The 17,355-nt window shown below is 44.4% G+C and overlaps 1 protein-coding gene across 1 annotated transcript in view; it reads left to right on the forward strand.

The window, feature by feature from the left end:
• Gpd1l (glycerol-3-phosphate dehydrogenase 1 like) overlaps positions 1-14,712 on the forward strand; it is a 54,183-nt gene extending 39,471 nt beyond the window's left edge. The window contains exons 6-8 of the mRNA XM_027932435.3: positions 8,999-9,232; positions 9,481-9,587; positions 11,584-14,712. Of these exons, the coding sequence (XP_027788236.1) occupies positions 8,999-9,232; positions 9,481-9,587; positions 11,584-11,680 (438 nt within the window). The 3' untranslated portion in view covers positions 11,681-14,712. The remainder of the gene's footprint in view (positions 1-8,998; positions 9,233-9,480; positions 9,588-11,583) is intronic.
• The last annotated feature ends 2,643 nt before the right edge of the window (positions 14,713-17,355 follow it).

Raw genomic sequence — 17,355 nt, forward strand, 5'->3', positions numbered from 1 at the left:
AGTTTTAAAACAGAGATGGCTTCCTCCTGTTTTCAGTGGGGGGAAAATGGGTCTGTTTTGGGATCTCTCTCCTTCAATTTTCAGTTTGGTGAAGTGGCATTTAGCACATCCCCAGCCATTTTTGATGTGGAACAGGATTTCCATTTTAGTTTGGCCTGGTCTGTGGGGCCTAGTGCAGGAGTTCAGTCCAAAACAATTTTTAAAGTAACAAGAGGTAAAGGAAAAAAGGTCCACACCTGGGCTCCAGACTAGCCCACTACTGCCTTTGAAACCTAGGTCATGATATCTCTCTGTCCTGACCTTAGGAAACAGCCAGGAGGCAGCTAACACTTCAGGTTATACCAAAAGAAAAAGTAAAAAAAAAAAGAGTTCTCAGTATGAATACCCTATTTGGTTCACTTTTTCTTTTTCTTGCAGTACTGGTAATTGAACCCAGGGGTCACTCTACCACTGAGCTACATCACCAATCCTTCCAGGATTTTTTTCTTTCTTTTTTATTTTTTGGACACATGGGTCTCCCCAGGTGGCTGAGGCTGGCCTCAAACTTGCCATTCTCCTGCTTCAGCCTCCCTGATTGCTGGGGTTAGAGGTGTGCACTACCATGCCCAGCTTGCTTCCAAGTCGTCTCTTTCTTTCTAGAATGAATATTGTGTGTGTCTGCATCGTCACAATATACAATGAGCATTTAAAAAATTAAAACCAATTACAGACTTGGGCTCCCAGGCAGCACACTTACACATTTCTAAATGCGTCCATATTTCTAAATGAATGTGTGGGTATTCTTCCCATTATGTGCAGGCCCTGTTACTCATTTAAGATGCTGGCTTCAGATGCTTTGTTTATTTTTGTTGCTTGGGATTTTTATGTGTTTTTAATAGTCCCCCATTAAGCTAATGACCACTTGACAGCAGCAGGGGGCATCATGAATGCCTAATTACTCAGCACTGGCCAGAGTTCCAGAGCTGTTTTTGAGTGACTGGATGTTTTTGGTGGTCAATGGAGAAGCTGTGAAATCCTAATCAGTACAGAGAGTGCTGGATGAAAAGATTCTAGATTGAGGGTTCTGGAAAAGCTTCTGCTAATGGGAGCCCTTGCTGGCCTTGTGTGTGAACTTAGAATGACTTTTCACTTTTCCTGGCAGGAAGCCTGTAAGTGGATTTGTTCTTGTTACCATGACAGAAGGTAATTGATGGGGTGGAGGCAGGCAGAGCTTGAGGGCCACTTACTGGTGTTCCCCCTCGGATACTCTTTGAAAGGAGATTAGCTACCCTCATTCCTATGGTCCTGCATTAAAGTTGGTATTCTTTTTTTAAATGAAAAATAGATCCTCTGGCAGTTATTGCGTCTAACCATTGTATCATACAGATAAGGAGATCAAGACCAAAGGAGTGAATGACTGGAGAGTGGCAAATATTGGCACAGTTGGAGTCAACATAGGTTTTGAGAACCATAGTCCTGTGTTCTCTGGTTACTATGTACAACTTGACTTTTCTGATTCGTATCTAAGGACTGTAAATAAAATGAAGCCCTCCTCCATCAGAACGTGCCAAAGCAAAATGACCATGTGTTGCTCTTATTGTGCAAATAGGAGTTCTCTTGGGTTTTTCTGATGATGAAAGTAGTCATATTCATTCTGTCTCGTACAACAGATAGGTAGAGAGAAGAAAGTTGAAATACCCCTGCTTCAGTCTTCTGAGTAGCTGGAATTACATATGTGTACCAATGGACCCGGCAGTACATAATCATTTTTGCACACAAAACCATGAGGTCATTTAACTTACTGAAAAACAAAAATAGAAACGTTAAAAGCACTCCCTATGTGGATAAAATGAAAAGAAAGTTCAAAGGGGCACAATATCTTTATTTTGTTTATTTATTTTATGTGGTGCTGAGGATAGAATCCAGGGTCTCACACATGAGAGGCGAGTGCTCTACCGCTGAGCCACAACCCCAGCCCCTGAACATATTCTTTAAAAAAAAAAAAAAAATTAACTTTATATAAATGGCATCTGTTTTGACAGTGAATATTATCAAAAGACAAAATGACAACAAATTTAGTTATAAGTCTAACTGGCTTTCTTTTGTGATTCATGAATATGGGCAGCCTCCATTCTACAAAATACCATGAGCTTCCAGGCGCAGGCCAGTGGGTTTTATAGGTCAAAACAAATAAACAGATCAACAGGGAGAAACCTGATTGGTTAACATCAGGTCACTTCAGGTTTCTTGTTTTTAAGAGTCAAAGCAGAGGCCAGGTATGATGGCACATGCCTGTAATCCCAATGGCTTGGGAGGCTGAGGCCGAAGGATCACAGGTTCAAAGCCAGCCTCAGCAACTTAGTGAGGCTCTAAGCAACTTAGCGAGATCCTGTCTCAAAATAAAAAAAAAAAAAATTTAAAAAGGGCTGGGGATGTGCATGTTCAATGGTTAAATGCCTCTGGGTTCAATCCCTGGTTACCCCTCCCCCCCCCCAAAAAAAAGTTAAAGCCGAGAAATCTCCTGTTTTCAGGGGGGAAACTTTTTTGTTTCAGTTTGATGAAGTGGCATTTAGCATGAGTGACTCTATTTTGGTTTGCTCTGGTCTTTGGGGACCTAGTGCAGGAGATCAGTCCAAAACCCTGGCCTCTCGTGACTATTTTTATGGTAGATTTGTACACAACAGAGCATTTCCATTCACCCCAGACAATACCATGTGTAGTCCCCACTGCCACACTTCCCGCCAGGCACCATTAATCTGCTTTTATACACTATAGTTTTACATTTTCTAGAATTTTTATAAGTGGAGTCATACAGTATTTATTCTTCTATGTCTGTCTTCTTTTCGTGGGCTGTAAATTTTAAGAAGTACTAATACAGAGAAGTACAAAACTCATAAGTGTGTAGCCGCTTTATCAGGACGCAGATGAAACTTATAAAAGAGACGCAAAATAATAGTGGCTGAGCAAGGTAGAAGGTTTTCTTTCTTTCTTAATATAAACATCTAGAATTCACATGACCAGCTCTCTCCATAGAATCCTAAGGGACCCAGGCTCTTTCAGCCTCCCTGGCATATGGTCTTTGTCCTCATGTTCTAAAAGGGTGACTCTGTTACTCTGGAAGAAGAGAATAGATTGGGATAAGCCAGCCAACTGTGCCACGGATTCGTGGGTTCCTCCGTGTGGCTCTTCTGTGGTTCTGACTGTGGTGCATGGAGGTTGCTCCAGGGCACTGGCCGTGACGCACCGTGCTCGGCCTTGTGCCTGGTCTCCAGTCAGGGCCCGTCTAGACCCAGCCAGGCCTTTGTGTGAATGAGCGAAGTCTGCACAGTTCAGCGGGGTGGCTGCTAGCCGTATGTGGAGATTTAGGTTTATATTCAAATTAAGTAATAATTTTTCCATAGAAAGCAATTTATTTGTTGCTTTTAGAACAAATGAAGATGTTGTCATAGCTTTATTTATTTATTTATTTTTTATTTTTTTTGGTGAAGAAAGTGCTTTTGGCAAGGCATATGGATACATACCTATATTCCCAGCTAACTGAGGAAACTGAGGCTGGAGACCAACCTGGGGAACTTAGCAAGACCCTGTTGCAAAATAAAATTTTAACAAATGATTAAGATGCACTTGCCTAGTGGTAAATAGTGGTGGAGTGTTTACCTAGCAAGGCCCTGGGTTTGATCCCTAGCACTGCAAAAAAAAAAAAAAAAAAAAAAAGTTTTAGAACTTTTCTAAAATATTATTTTGTCAGCTGAGGAAGTAAGCATTCAGTATAGAAAACTACCCAGAGGCGAGTTCCTGAGCTGGATGACAGGGGTCACAGCTGTGTGGTCAGCTGTCCCTCTGGCCCGGGTACTGCCTTGCAGCAGGGCTTTTGCTGGTGGCTGACATGCTGTCAGGTGTGCCTTCCTTGCCGTAGAATTCCCTGTCTAGCACCTACTCTGGACTCCTTTTCACCACCCCCTGCCTGGCAGTCCTGTCCGGGACCTTCTCATTAGTGACCCTGGACTCCTGGCCTCACCTCCATCCTCCTCTGGCCTCCATCTCCATTCAGCTCCTCGGGCAGAAAGGGTGAAGGCCAAAAACAGGCAGCGGTAGAACTTCTGCTTTGGCGCTGTGGGGTGGTCCAGCACCACGTTACAGGTGAAGTCATTCTGCGTGACCTGGGTTGTCATCAGCTACAACTCCTCTGAATTCTCAGGGTACAGTGGCAAGACAGCTTGATGGAGCTCCAGGTGCAGGTGCTTGGCAGGGATTTGAACTTCCTGTCCGCATTACAGAGCTGTTCACAGCAGAGTGTGCATACGAGCAACACAGGACCTGTTCTGAGGCGATGCCATGGCCCATGTCTCCCAAACATAGGTCTCATCCACATCAGTCCGTGCCCCACCGAGCATGGAAGGCCTGATGTTGATAGCCAATCCCACAGCGTTCCTTCTCTGGGAGGTGATCTCTACTCAGCCCAGGAGCTGCAGCTGATGAGGTGCCCTGGAACTTCTCCAGCCACCTTAGCCTGGGCACAAGTCCTCTGTGAGTTGCGACTGTATCTCTGGCCTTCCTTCTTGTGGGGGTGCACTGCACTCAGGACTCCAACAGCGGCTCACCGTCCTCATTCCTCCACTTAAAAGTTTTCAAACTTAAAAATTCAGTTTGTGTCACAGTAGCCACATGGCAAAGGCTCAGTGGCCCCATGTGGCTAGTGGTGACTGTATTGGGTAGAGCAGATATAAAACGTGATGTCATTGCTGAAACTTCTCTTGGACACTGCTGCTCTAGCTAAGGCAGCTTCATCTCAGGGTGCTTGCCTTGGCCCTGGCTAAGCATGGGGCTGACCTTGGCCTTCCTTGACACCTTGGCCTGGCTGACTTATACAGGGCCCAACCTGCAAACAGCTTGCGTTTAGTAAGCCCACACTCTGCCCGCGGGGTCCTCTGAGGTCAGGTGCTTCAGGAGCTAGCCTTAGGAAGAATCAGATGGATTGTTGGACTTAGAGAAAATAGTGGATACTGATCCGGCTTTCTGTGGGGTGATTCTTCCTAGGTGGGAGAGTGTCTGCAAAGCTGCAGGCATCTGACCAGCTCTCTGGTTTTCCATTCTTTTTGTGGGACGATGGCCATGGAAGAGGCCCAGGGCCTGTCCAACCTACCCCAATTCAGAATTGCAAAAACTGTACTTCAAGGTGAATGATTGCCCGAGTTCTACCATAACCCAGGAAACGGAGACGGGCTTAAGCACGTCTGTCTTCTGAAAGTCCTGGTATTTTTAGCTGCAGATAGTTTAAAGCAGATTTAAATGCACAGTGGGTAATGATAACTTTCACAGCTGAGCGATCTTGGAGGACATCTGCTCGCATGCTATTCAAACACAGGATCTCACTGGTTCAGTGTGTTTATTTTTCTTGTGATAAGTGGTGGAGGGAGAGGGCAAAGATTTCAAGAGGCCTCGTAAAGCAATTAAAGTGGGTGGGAGCCCAGGTCCCCTGCTTCCCTTGATGGGAAGGTTAGTTATCTAGTGGAATCTTCTAGATGGTCCAGACCCATGTGCCCTGTGGTGAAGGGGTCACAGAGGGGCTGCAGGCTCCCAGGTCCCCTCATCTGCTTGTTCTCCTAGTGCAGTTGGGCTGGTTGGGCTCACCCTCTGCCCATACAGTGCTGCTTGGAAAGAGCTCTCCCAGTGACGGAGACTCCTGCCAAGTCTTTTCGGTTGAGTGGGCCAGCTCTTCCTGTTAGAAAGTTCTTACCTGAACTCCTAGGTGGCCTCTCTGTTCCCTTTACTCACTGCCCCCTGGGCAGGGTGTCTCCTGTGTCTCCTCCTGATAGCTGTTTGCCTTGGGCCTCAGTTGTTTCAGCTCTCACTGAGCATGATAATAGGACCTGTCTTGCAGGACTGTTAGATTTAGAGGGGTTAATAATATGGGAAGCTCTAAAAAGTCAGTAAGGTTAGCAGTTGCCATTCTTTCTGTTTTTCCTGGTAAGTCTTTTCTCCTGAGCTGTCCTGAGCAGGGTGCGGGGGCAACTCCCCCTAGACACGGAAGTGCAGAGGGGGAGGAAGGTCTCTTTGACCCTGGGAGGAGGGAGTGTCCCACGCTGTGGAAGCAGTGAGGCACAAGGGACAGAGTGGGCCTGTGAACCAGGTCCCTGGAGCGTGCTCTGACTCCTTCTCTCGCCAGGGAGGTATTCTTGGCAAGCTAGGGAGCCTCTCTGAGCCTGGGTTGTGCCAGACAGGAAATGGGAGGATAGGTACACACTTCAGAGTCATCAGGGAAATTAAGATGAGACTGCAGGCAAAGAGCCTGGTGCAACTCGCTGTAGGTACTCCATAAATAATTCCCCTGCCCTCCTGTCTGCAGGAGCCCTGGGTTAGATGAAGTCTCTCCTACCTTCCATTCAGCCCATCAATGTTTCCTAGGGTGGGTTTGTCAGGTATCCGTGACAGAATGGGTTCCAGTGATTGGGATGTGGTGCAGGAAGCATCTAAGAATAGTTTCTGTGGTCTAACCACTAGGCTAACTACCCCTATCCTAAGCCTCAGCCCATTGCCTTGATAACTTTAATAAAGCCATTGGGCCTGCCTATCCACACTGGCCTTGGAGCTTCTGCTGTGAGTGCCCCTGCCTGTCCTGGTGTCACCTCATTGCTCCAGTGTTCTCCCACTGCCTGCAGCCCCGGTGTAAGGCTACTAGTGCTTCAGTTCTCCCCATTTTTCACCTCATCACTCAGAATCAATGGGTCACGTGTTTTAAGAAAATGTTATTTTTACCAGGTCCAGTGGCACACACCTGTAATCCCAGTAATTTCAGAGGCTGAGGCAAAAGCATTGCAAGTTCGAGGCCAGCCTCAGCAACTTATCAAGGTCCCAAGGAACTTAGCAAGACCCTATCCCAAAATAAAAAGGGCCAGGGATGTAGTTCACGGGTAAAGCACCTCCTGGGTTCAATCCCCAAATTAAAAAAAAAAAAAAAAAAAAGTATTCTTTTGTTAATAAAATATAGGTTCTTTGAAGGAAAAAAAAAAAGCACACATTTTTATTTATTTCCCTTTAGTTAGCAACTTACTTCGTAGTTTTTGTTTTCGGTTGATTTGTTTTGTCTGCAGTACTGGGTGCCTGCATGCTGGGTAACTGCCCTACCACTGAGCTATATCCCCAACCCTCTTCATTTTGAGATAGGGTCTCTCGATAAATTGCTGCGGCTGACCTCAAACTTACAGTTCTCTTGCTTTAGCCTCCTGAGTAGCAACGATTGCAGACAGAACCACTGAACGCCCAGCTTGCCTTATGTTTTAAGATCTTCTAAGGCACAAATACCTAAATAATCATGAGGAATTACTGAGAAACACGAGTGCAGTTAGATAGAGTCAAAAATGCTTGTCTGTTCCTGGCAAGGAAAAAGGAAGTAGGAAAGTGGACGGGGCCGGGAGCCAGGGAGCGATACTTGCGGTATTTTTCCTGTGTTGTCAAGGGTTGGCAAACATTTTCCATAAGGGCCAGATAGAAGATGTCTAAGCGTTGTGGACCTTGGACTCTGGGGCTCTGTTGTGACTTCGCATGTGCTCTGGCAACACAAACAACCACAGGCAGTGTGTGGATGAGGGGGTGTGACTGTGTTCCCTGGGGATCAGTGTTTGCAAACACTCAATGGCAGAGTGCTTGCCTTGCATATGTGAGGCACCGGGTTGGATCCTCAGCACCACATAAAAATAAAATAAAGGTATTATGTCCATCTACAACTAAAAAAAAAAAAAAAAAATTGAAAAACTTAAAACAAAAAAACAAAACAAAACAACAACAAAAAAAAACTAGCAGTTGGCTCTTAGGTTGCCAACCCCCAAACCAGATTATCAACTTTGGAAGAGGAGGGCTCGTGTCTGATTTGCCTTGTGTCTGTCAGGCATGCAGAGAGTGAATGTTACATGAGCCTTTGTTTAGAGATTATTAAATGAAACAAAACACCGAAACTCCAGTTGCACTTGTGTGGACCTGGTCAATTTCCATGCCATACCAAGAGAATTGCCTGTGTGTAGCCACCAAGGGATGCATACCACAGTGTGTGTCCCTAGTGGCAACACTTGTAATGGCCCCAAGCTGCAACTTACTCCAGTGCCCACTGACAGAAGAAAGAATAAATTACAGTACTCTCAAACAATGGAATGCAATGCAACAATTTAAATAAGTTTGCTATGTGTAAAAATATGAATGAATTTCACAACTGTGGTATGGAATTGAGACAATGAATCCAGATGTACAAGACTGGATTCTATATGATTCCATTCATAGAATAGTTTTAAACTCATTTATTTTTTTATTGGTACCAGGGGTGCTTACCACTGAGCCACTGAGCCACATCCCAGCACTTTTTAAAACATTTTGAGACCGAGTCTGGATAAGTTGCTTAGGGCCTTGCTAAGTTGCTAAGGCTGGCTCTGAACTTGGGCTCCTCCTGCCTCAGCCTCCCCAGCCACTGGGGTTACAGGTGTTCACTACTATACCCAGCTCATAGAATAGTTAAAGACAGGTAACAGGAGTCAATGCTGTGAGAGGTGAGAGTGGTCACCTTTGGAGGAGAGCTGGCAGAGGGCTCTCTCTATGGCTCAAGTTGCACTGATTCTGGATCAGGGTCTGGCTACATGGTGTGTTCCGTTTGTGAAAATTCATCAAATTATACACATAGGATTTGTACACTTTTCTGTGTGTGATAATTGGGCAAAGCATTCAGTTTTAATAAAAGGAACTCAAAAGGCCAAGTAGTTTGTCAAACAGACTTTAAGCACAGACTGCTCTCAGCCATTCTGATTTCTGCCTGATGGATACTACTGCACTGCTGCTACGTCCCCACCTGTGGGCTCCTTGTCCTGTAAGGGAGATATAAAAGCTGCTGTTCCTCCTTCACCCTCCCCTCACCCTTTGTGCAGGAGAAGCAGGGCTGAGCATTTTGAGGTGGATCCAGGGTCTCCACTGTCCCCCTCTGCAGCCTCATCTGCAGGGATGCTCTAACAGCAGCCTGGCTTTGTTGTGTCCTTTGCAGAACATTGTGGCCGTGGGAGCTGGGTTCTGCGATGGCCTCCGCTGTGGAGACAACACCAAAGCCGCCGTCATCCGCCTCGGCCTCATGGAAATGATCGCTTTCGCCAGGATCTTCTGCAAGGGCCAGGTGTCCACAGCCACCTTCCTGGAGAGCTGTGGGGTGGCTGACCTGATAACCACCTGCTACGGAGGGCGGAACCGCAGGGTGGCAGAGGCATTCGCCAGAACCGGGAAGGTAGCCCCTCCCTGCCCTCCCACTCCCACTGGTCCCCCGAACCACCCTACAGAAAGCAGTGACAGCACCTGCTGCATTCTGTGTGCCCTGGCCGCTGTCACTTGACACCTGTGGCCAAGAGAGTCTCTCTGGGCTTACAGCAGGGGATGATAACTCTCCTCCCCACTCTCCTCTTGAAATCAATTGCTCTCTAGTCTTTGCCATAGTTTTTTTTTTTTTTTTTTTTTTTTTAATCCTTTGCTTTTAAGACCATTGAAGAATTGGAGAAGGAGATGCTGAATGGGCAGAAGCTCCAAGGACCTCAGACTTCTGCTGAAGTATACCGCATCCTCAAACAGAAGGGACTCATGGATAAGTAAGTCTCCCATGGTCTGTGACACTAGCTCTCATGACAGCCAGCCCCTGGCAGATGAGTCCATTTGACAAGTGAACCCAGGACTGTACTGGATTAGTTAGTCCTTTGTGGGGGGGCAGGAAACACCTACCTGCCCCCAAAATAAGTGTTCGCACAAAACCAACTCAACTTCCACGAGACCTCAATTCTATAAGGCGCAGGACAGAGTAGGAAGGTTTAGATTCTGGTTTGTCCTGCAGGGTGATCAGAAAGAACTGCCTGCCGTAAGTTTTAAATTTTTCAACAATGATTACTTGTTTTAAAAAATAAAAAGATAGTTGGTTGTAGTGGTGCCATGCCTGTAATCCCAGCAGCTCAGGAATTGAACTCACAATCCTCCTGAGGCCGGAGGATTGTGAGTTCAAAGCCAGCCTCAGCAACTTAGGGAGGCCCTAAGCAACTCAGTAAGACCCTGTCTCTAACTAAAATGTAAAAAAGGGCTGGAGATTGCTCAGTGGTTAAGCCATTTGTACTGGGTTCAATCCCCAGTACAAAAAAAAAAAAAAAAACATATATATAGATACAGATCAATATAATCATGGGATATAGATAGACAAAGATAGATATAGTCATATGAATAAAATATCAAAGAATTCAGAAAAGAGGGAAGGACAAGTTGTCCCAGCATTGTGCCACCAGAAAGGACCCATGTGAAAGTGCATGCACAGCCTTGCAGTGTCCTTGTCTTGTGACTGGTTGCCTGCTTCCCTCCTCCCCTTCCCTTCCAGCCAGATCTGTGTTAAGGTTGGGCTAGGGTCAGCTGATTGGCCACCTGACTGAGGGAGGAAGTCCTGTAGCACATAAGCTGTCCAGCCTCCCCAGGACCACTGCCTGGCCCCACTGGCCATACAGCCCTTCATCTCGCTGAGTTACTGTGCTTCCCTGTAATTATGATACCAACTACAACACTTTATTCATCACGTAACTCACCTGATTCTTACAATAGGCCTATGTCTCCAGCTCCATTTTACAGATGAGCAAACTGATTCAGGGTTTGTGAAACTTGCCCAGAGTCCATAGGCTATAGAGTCAGATTTGACAAAGTTTACCTGACTCCAAAAAATAGCATAGGCTTCCATACCTTCCAAAACCTACAGTAATGACTCTCATAAGGACATGTGATACCTCAGTACTGTTTGCTCTTCTTAAATTAAATATTGTCATTATAGGATTCTAGCCAGGTAATTTTCAGAATGGCCTTTAAAACTCTATTGATTCTGTTAAGCTCACTTGAGGCTGAGAGTGTGTGTGTGTGCGCGCGCATGCGCATGCACACCCTGAAATGATGTTACCTTTTCTTAAGTAAATAGAACCAGTTTTTCCACAGGATTATTAGGTTGCTCCTTTATGCCCTCATCCATTTCACACTTTCACTTATATGTGTTCACATCTTGGAGGAAACAGCAAAATAAATCAAGCTTCCAGCATGAGATCAGGGCTTTGCTAATTGTGGGTCCTCACTTGGATTCTTGCAGGAGTGTTCCAGGCCTGATTTATTTATGGTGATGTGTGGGCAGCCTCATTGTCATCTTGAGATGATCCTTTGGGGAGAAGGGAGAACAATATCTCCTTGAAATTTAAAGTTTATTCTCCAATCTTTTAAAACAGTGACAGGAACTTGGACTCACTCCAGATGTGGGCCAAGATCCTGAGCTACAACTCTTTTCTGTAAATGACCACCATTTACCCCAGGAGGATAACCACGTGAGTTGCTTATCAACAGTACAACCCAGCTTGTTAGGCAGAGAAAAGTCTCATGGTCCTGAGATCTTGTAGCTGCAGTGCTAGGGCTCTGCATTCTTGAGACCAAAGCATAAAGCAATGTGAAAAGTGAGGACTGTGTTTTCCAGAATGGCATATCGATCTGCAGGCTAGTAAGCAGGACAGAAAAACAAATTTGTTCTAGGAGGTAAACCAGATGGCCTAAGCTTGCCTTTCCACATTTCCTCTTGCTCAGGTTTCCATTGTTTACTGCCGTGTATCAGATCTGCTACGAAGGCCGACCTGTCTCAGAGATGCTGTCCTGTCTCCAGAGCCATCCAGAGCACATCTAACGGGAATCACATAACGGGCTGGGGAAAGTCCTGCCTCTCCTACCAGTCTTTTGGGTTCATGTGGAAACCAACACTTGGCAACAAGAGATTTGCCCAATCGTGCTCCCAACACGGACATGTATGAATTGTTACAGGTTCGTTTTTTAATTACGAGAGGCAGTTCGTTGGCTCAACTGTACAGGGCAACAACTAAACACACATGTGGGCATGTGTGTTCATTTCTCATTGTGTGGGTATTTCTACTAATCAATATTATACATCCTTTTTAAAGATCACATTTGAAATTTCCCCACTGTGGTACTCTATAAGATTGGGACTATCTCAGCTAAATTTTTTAGGTGTACTTCATATGTATTTGAGTGGATGAATTATTTTTTTTTCTCCTTCTTTTGATGATAAATTTAACCAACATTAAAATGGTTGGTAGGATGAGGAAGGGAATGTGTTCAAAGATCACCGTATTTAACATTTAAACACTATCTCAAATCAGCATAATTAACTTACTTTGATGGTGGGTTGGTGGTTTTTTTTTTTACAATTAGATAACTTTCAATTAGATAATCCACTTATATACTTCCACTCTTGCTGCAGTTTTCTGAATTTTTAGCCTTCTTTCTCTTTGTTGGCTGCCAGAATGTGCTTTTGTAAAGATTTCAGCAGTGGGAGAAGACAGAAAATTCACCGGGATTTTCCTGCAGTGACTGACGTTCTTCTGATTAACAGACACTACCTACTCTGTGCTAGGTGGTGCTTTTTTGCAAACATTTCTTAAGTCCCCCAGATCCTCTGAGAGGGTGCTGCTATTATTCCTCTTGAAAGATGCAGTTGCTGTACCTGGTCATCTGGGTGTGTGGGAACAGAGCCAGGAATGGAGTGCACACTCTCTACCTGCCAACATGTGGGACCTTTTAAGATACTACTAGGCTTTTCTGGCCTCCGGCTACTTGGTTGTGGCAAATGTCCCATGCAACCTTTCCTGAGGTCACAGGAGGACATCCTAACACTGAGATGTGTGGGGGTCAGGGTCTTGATGATTGCCACACCAGGTGTGGTCCACGGTCGGGTAGGATCTGCTTCACTCTTTGGAATCCAGTTTCCCAGGCCCTTCCCTGGACCCCCGAGTGCTGTCTCTGCTTCAGTACACCTTCCGTGTGTTTCTGATGCTCACTCTAATTTGAGAACCACTACTTTCAAAAATCTACTTCATCCTGGCCTGTCACACATTGTGTTCCACAGGAAGCAAGCATCCTGGACTCCAGGGGTTGTTCCAGGAGTACAGGAGACCTGGGGGAAGCTGCACACGTCCATCCCTCTTGAAGGTGTAGAATGTATGTTAGTGTCAGGGGAAGCTCTTTGCTTACCCCGGCGAGTCCCAAACACGGTGGGCTTAGGGAGATATTTTAGCAAAGGAAACTAGCCAAAGTTTCCAGGGAACACTGTTGTAGGCTGAGGTGACTTTAGGACAGCTCGAGTGGATCCTTTGCTCTCTGCAAGCAATGAGCATGAATAGCTACCTGTGGAATTGTGAGTTCTGAACTTTTGCAGTTCAGGTCAGCCATGAATCTTTTATGGAGCTTTAAGGTGACACTGTCGAGTACAACCAAGTCTACTTGTCAGCCTCGCTGAAACGCACATTATGTGGAATAAGTGCTTTTAATTTTAGAATTAGAATAGAATGACTGTACCCCTCAAAATGAGATTGGTTTCAGAATACCATTCCACAGTTACCTTATAGCATTCCATAAGTATTAAAAGAACCTATGAATGTCATTTATATATTCATGAATTTTTAGTTACTTTGTGAGATTTTTTTTTTTTGCCCCACCCCACCCAACCCCAACCCCAACCCTAGTCTTTCTTTTGTTCTTCTATAACTGAAATGATTGTAGAATTGATTTCCGTGGGAATTCTAAAAGCTATCTAAAACATTTCTGGGGCCTTTTTCAGCCTCATATACAGAAGTACATGGAAGCGCACACAGTGCTACAGGTTTCAGCAGTTTTAATGCCGCTGTTAAATCAATTTTGGGGTCTCCTGATAAATCTTTTTTAAAGTTTGTACATAGGTAACAAAGAGTTACTTTTTAAGATATAAAAAGGGCTGTAAGCTAATTGTGGTGTCTACTAAGTAGGATCATGTGCTGGGAAGATTTGGGATTTTGTGTTTTCCCATCTGCATTCAGCCTCCTCTGGGTTTTGAACCTGAATGTTTTTTCTTTCCAAATCCCCTCTTACTGGAGCTGGGCATTATGGCACATGCCTATCATCCCTGCGGCTTGGGAGGCTGAGGCAGGAGGATCATGAGTTCAAAGCCAGCCTCAGCACTTAGCAAGGCCCTAAGCAACTTAGCAAGACCCTATCTCTAAATAAAATGTATAAAAAGGGCTGGGGATGTGGCTCAGTGGTTAAGTGCCTCTGGATATACTCCCTGGTACCAAAAAAAAAAAAAAAAAATCCCTTCTTACCGCTCTGAATTCTGCTGACCATACCTCTCGAACATACTTATGATAATCTGCACATTATGGGAAAAGGTAAATTTTATATAAGTTTATGCTCTGCTACTTATAGATATTTATTACTCTACGAGTCATCTATTTTTGTAACCACCTGTGGTCCGTCCTTTATTTTAACTCACACTTCTTACCAATGATGGTGATAGGGAGGGAGACACCGAGATTAGGAAAGTTCATTTGTACTATTTCAGCCAATCTGTGAATGTAAAAACTACCCTGTGGCCTTGCTGTGGTCCACCCCACCTGGTGTGGAACAGATGCCTGTCTTGACCCCCACCCTCGGGATGGAGTGGAGCTTACTCTCTGGTTCTTTCCTCTCGCCCTTACCTGCAGCACAGCCCTGTGGGGTCGGCCTGCGGGGGGTGTTCTGGGGAGGTGCCAATTGTGCAAAGGGAACTTGAGTTTTTCCACTGGTTCTGATCTGCTGCCCATTTACTTACACGTGGACTGTATTTGTTTACAGACGGTAGGTGGATGTATGATTTAAAGCTTGGTTTAATAAACATTTAACCCCTCCAAACTTGTGTTATGGATTCTGTTATTCTTTTTTGTCATCAAAGTTCATAGATTTATGTAGGTCAGCTTTTTGCTAAAATCAGAATTTTGCTGCATTATCAATATTCAGGGTACTTTGTAGAAAGGCCTCATCTCTGATCTCAGTTTTCATTGCTTGCTGATTTTTGCTTGTTTGTTTGTTTGTTTGTTTGAAGCAGTGTCTCAGTATGTTGCCTACACTTGCCTCAAATTTGTGGGCTCAAGTTCTTCTCTTGCCTCAGTCTCCCAGGTAGCTGGGTTTACAGGCTTGCTGATGTTTTTACATATTTACAGTTCTGGGCAGAGACCTTTTAGTTCTGGTTACACAGCGAATGGATGAACTTGAAATTCTATCCTCTCCACCCCAAATACCTAGAAAAACTAGGAAGATGTAACAAGTATCTTTTTTTTTTTTTTTTTTTTGCAGGGGAGGTACTGGGGATTGAACTCAGGGGCACTCAACCACTGAGCCACATCCCCAGCCCTATTTTGTATTTTATTTAGAGACAGGGTCTCACTGAGTAGTTTGGTGTCTCACTGTTGCTAAGGCTGGCTTTGAACTCACCATCCTCCTGCCTCAGCCTCCTGAGCAGCTGAGATTGCAAGCATGCCCCACCGCACCTGGCACAAGAATCCTTTTATACACAGGGCAAATCTCACAAAAATGTGAGGGAAGTTCAGGAGCCTGAAGCAAACAAGGGCTAATAGAGTCCTGAGGCTTGAGTTGCAGATAGATCTTCTGCTGACAATGGAGCCCTCCAAAGGCCACGCTGCCAGCAGAGAAACGGACTAAGAAAACCCAGGTCTAGGCACAAAGAAGCTGAGCTTCAGGAGGAGAAAAATATTTCTGCTGAAGAATTTTAATCAGGGATACAGCACAACAATCATGATTGGGGTTTCAATTTTTAAAACTAGGAAACCATAAGCAAAAAATTGCATAGAAATTAGAACTTGAGGGGCTGGGGTTGTGGCTCAATGGTAGAGCACTCGTCTCGCACGCGCGGGACCCTGGGTTCAATCCTTGGGACCACATAAAAAATAAGTGAGTGAAATAAAGGTGTTGTGTCCAACTACAACTATAAAATAAATATTAAGGAAAAAAAATAAATTAGAACTTGAGTTATAATCCCAGTAGGTACCTGGCAAAAGCAAGCATAGACCACTGCAGAAATCCACTCCCCATCCAGGCTGCCTGGGCTTCCCATAAATATAGTCCCCAATAAATTATGAAATAATGACACAGTAATTCTTTGTGAGTGAAAGTCAACCTATTTTCTAAAACAAAAGACTTTAGACTCCTAGGGTTTCAGATAATTCAATAACATGATAGATGCTTTGGAAGGTATTTTTTAAACTAAAGACATAAAGATTTAAAAATATTAAGGAAGAAATCAATATTGTTAAAATGTCCCTGCTACTGAAAATGATCTGCAGATTCAATGTAATCCCTATCAAAATACCAATGACATTATTGACAAAACTAGAAACACAGTCCTAAGATTCATATAGAGCCAGATACCATGGTGCTCATCTGTAATCTCAGTGACAGAATGAAGAGACAACCTATAGAAAAGAGAAGTATTTTCAAACTATACAAAGGATTGCTATCCAGAAGATGTAAGCAACTCAGAAAACTTGATAGCAAAGAAACATAACCCAATTGAAAAATGGGCAGTACATCTAAATAGACCTTTCTTTAATGGAAACATACAGATGGCCAACAGGTATGAAAAACGGTTCAACATCACTAATCACAGGAAACATGCAAATCAAACCCTGAGATATCACCTCACTCCAGTAAGAATGGCTGTTATCTAAAAGATAACAAGTGCTGGGGAGGAGGTAGAGAAAATGGAAGCCTTCCATGGTGTTGGGAATGTGAATTAGTTCAGCTATTACGGAAAACAATATGGAGGTTTCTAAAAAATGTAAAATGAATCTACTATAGAGCAATCATCATATAGTTAACTTTTGTGTTTTGAGTTAACTTTTGTGATCAAAACAAGCACAACTTAAAGGAGGAAAAGTTTATTTGGGAATCATAGTTTCAGAAGTCTTAGCCTGTAGATGGCCAACTCCATTGTTTTGGGCTCAAAGTGAGGCAGGACATCAGTGAGGAAGGGTTGAGTTTCAGAAAGCCACTTAGCTCTTGGTGGAGTTAGGAAGCTAAAGTGGGAGTGGGGGCACTGGAAATCCTCCAGCCACACCTCACCTGGCTACAGTTGCCACCCCATCAGTCCATTCAGACTAGGATGCACTGATTAGGTTGCAGCTTCTCACAATCCAATTCCTTTCCCTCTGCATACTCGTGCATTAACAAGAGTGTTTTGGGGACACTTCACATCCAAACTATGACACCATTCCCAAACCCAGTATATGGAAGAGATATCTTCTGCACTCTTGTGGGTTTTTGTTTGTTTGTGGTGCTGGGGATTTAACCCAGGGCCCTGTGCATGCCAGGCAAGCACACTGAGCTATATCCCCAGGTCTGTACTCTCGTGCTGATTGCAGCACTATTCACAATAGTCAAGAAATGGAAACAACCTAAGTGTCCATCATCTGATAGATGGATAAAGAAAATGTACCACACACACACACACACACACACACACACACACACACAGAGTGA

The sequence above is a fragment of the Marmota flaviventris genome, chromosome 1 (genome assembly GCF_047511675.1).
Source record: "Marmota flaviventris isolate mMarFla1 chromosome 1, mMarFla1.hap1, whole genome shotgun sequence".
NCBI lineage: Eukaryota > Metazoa > Chordata > Mammalia > Rodentia > Sciuridae > Marmota > Marmota flaviventris.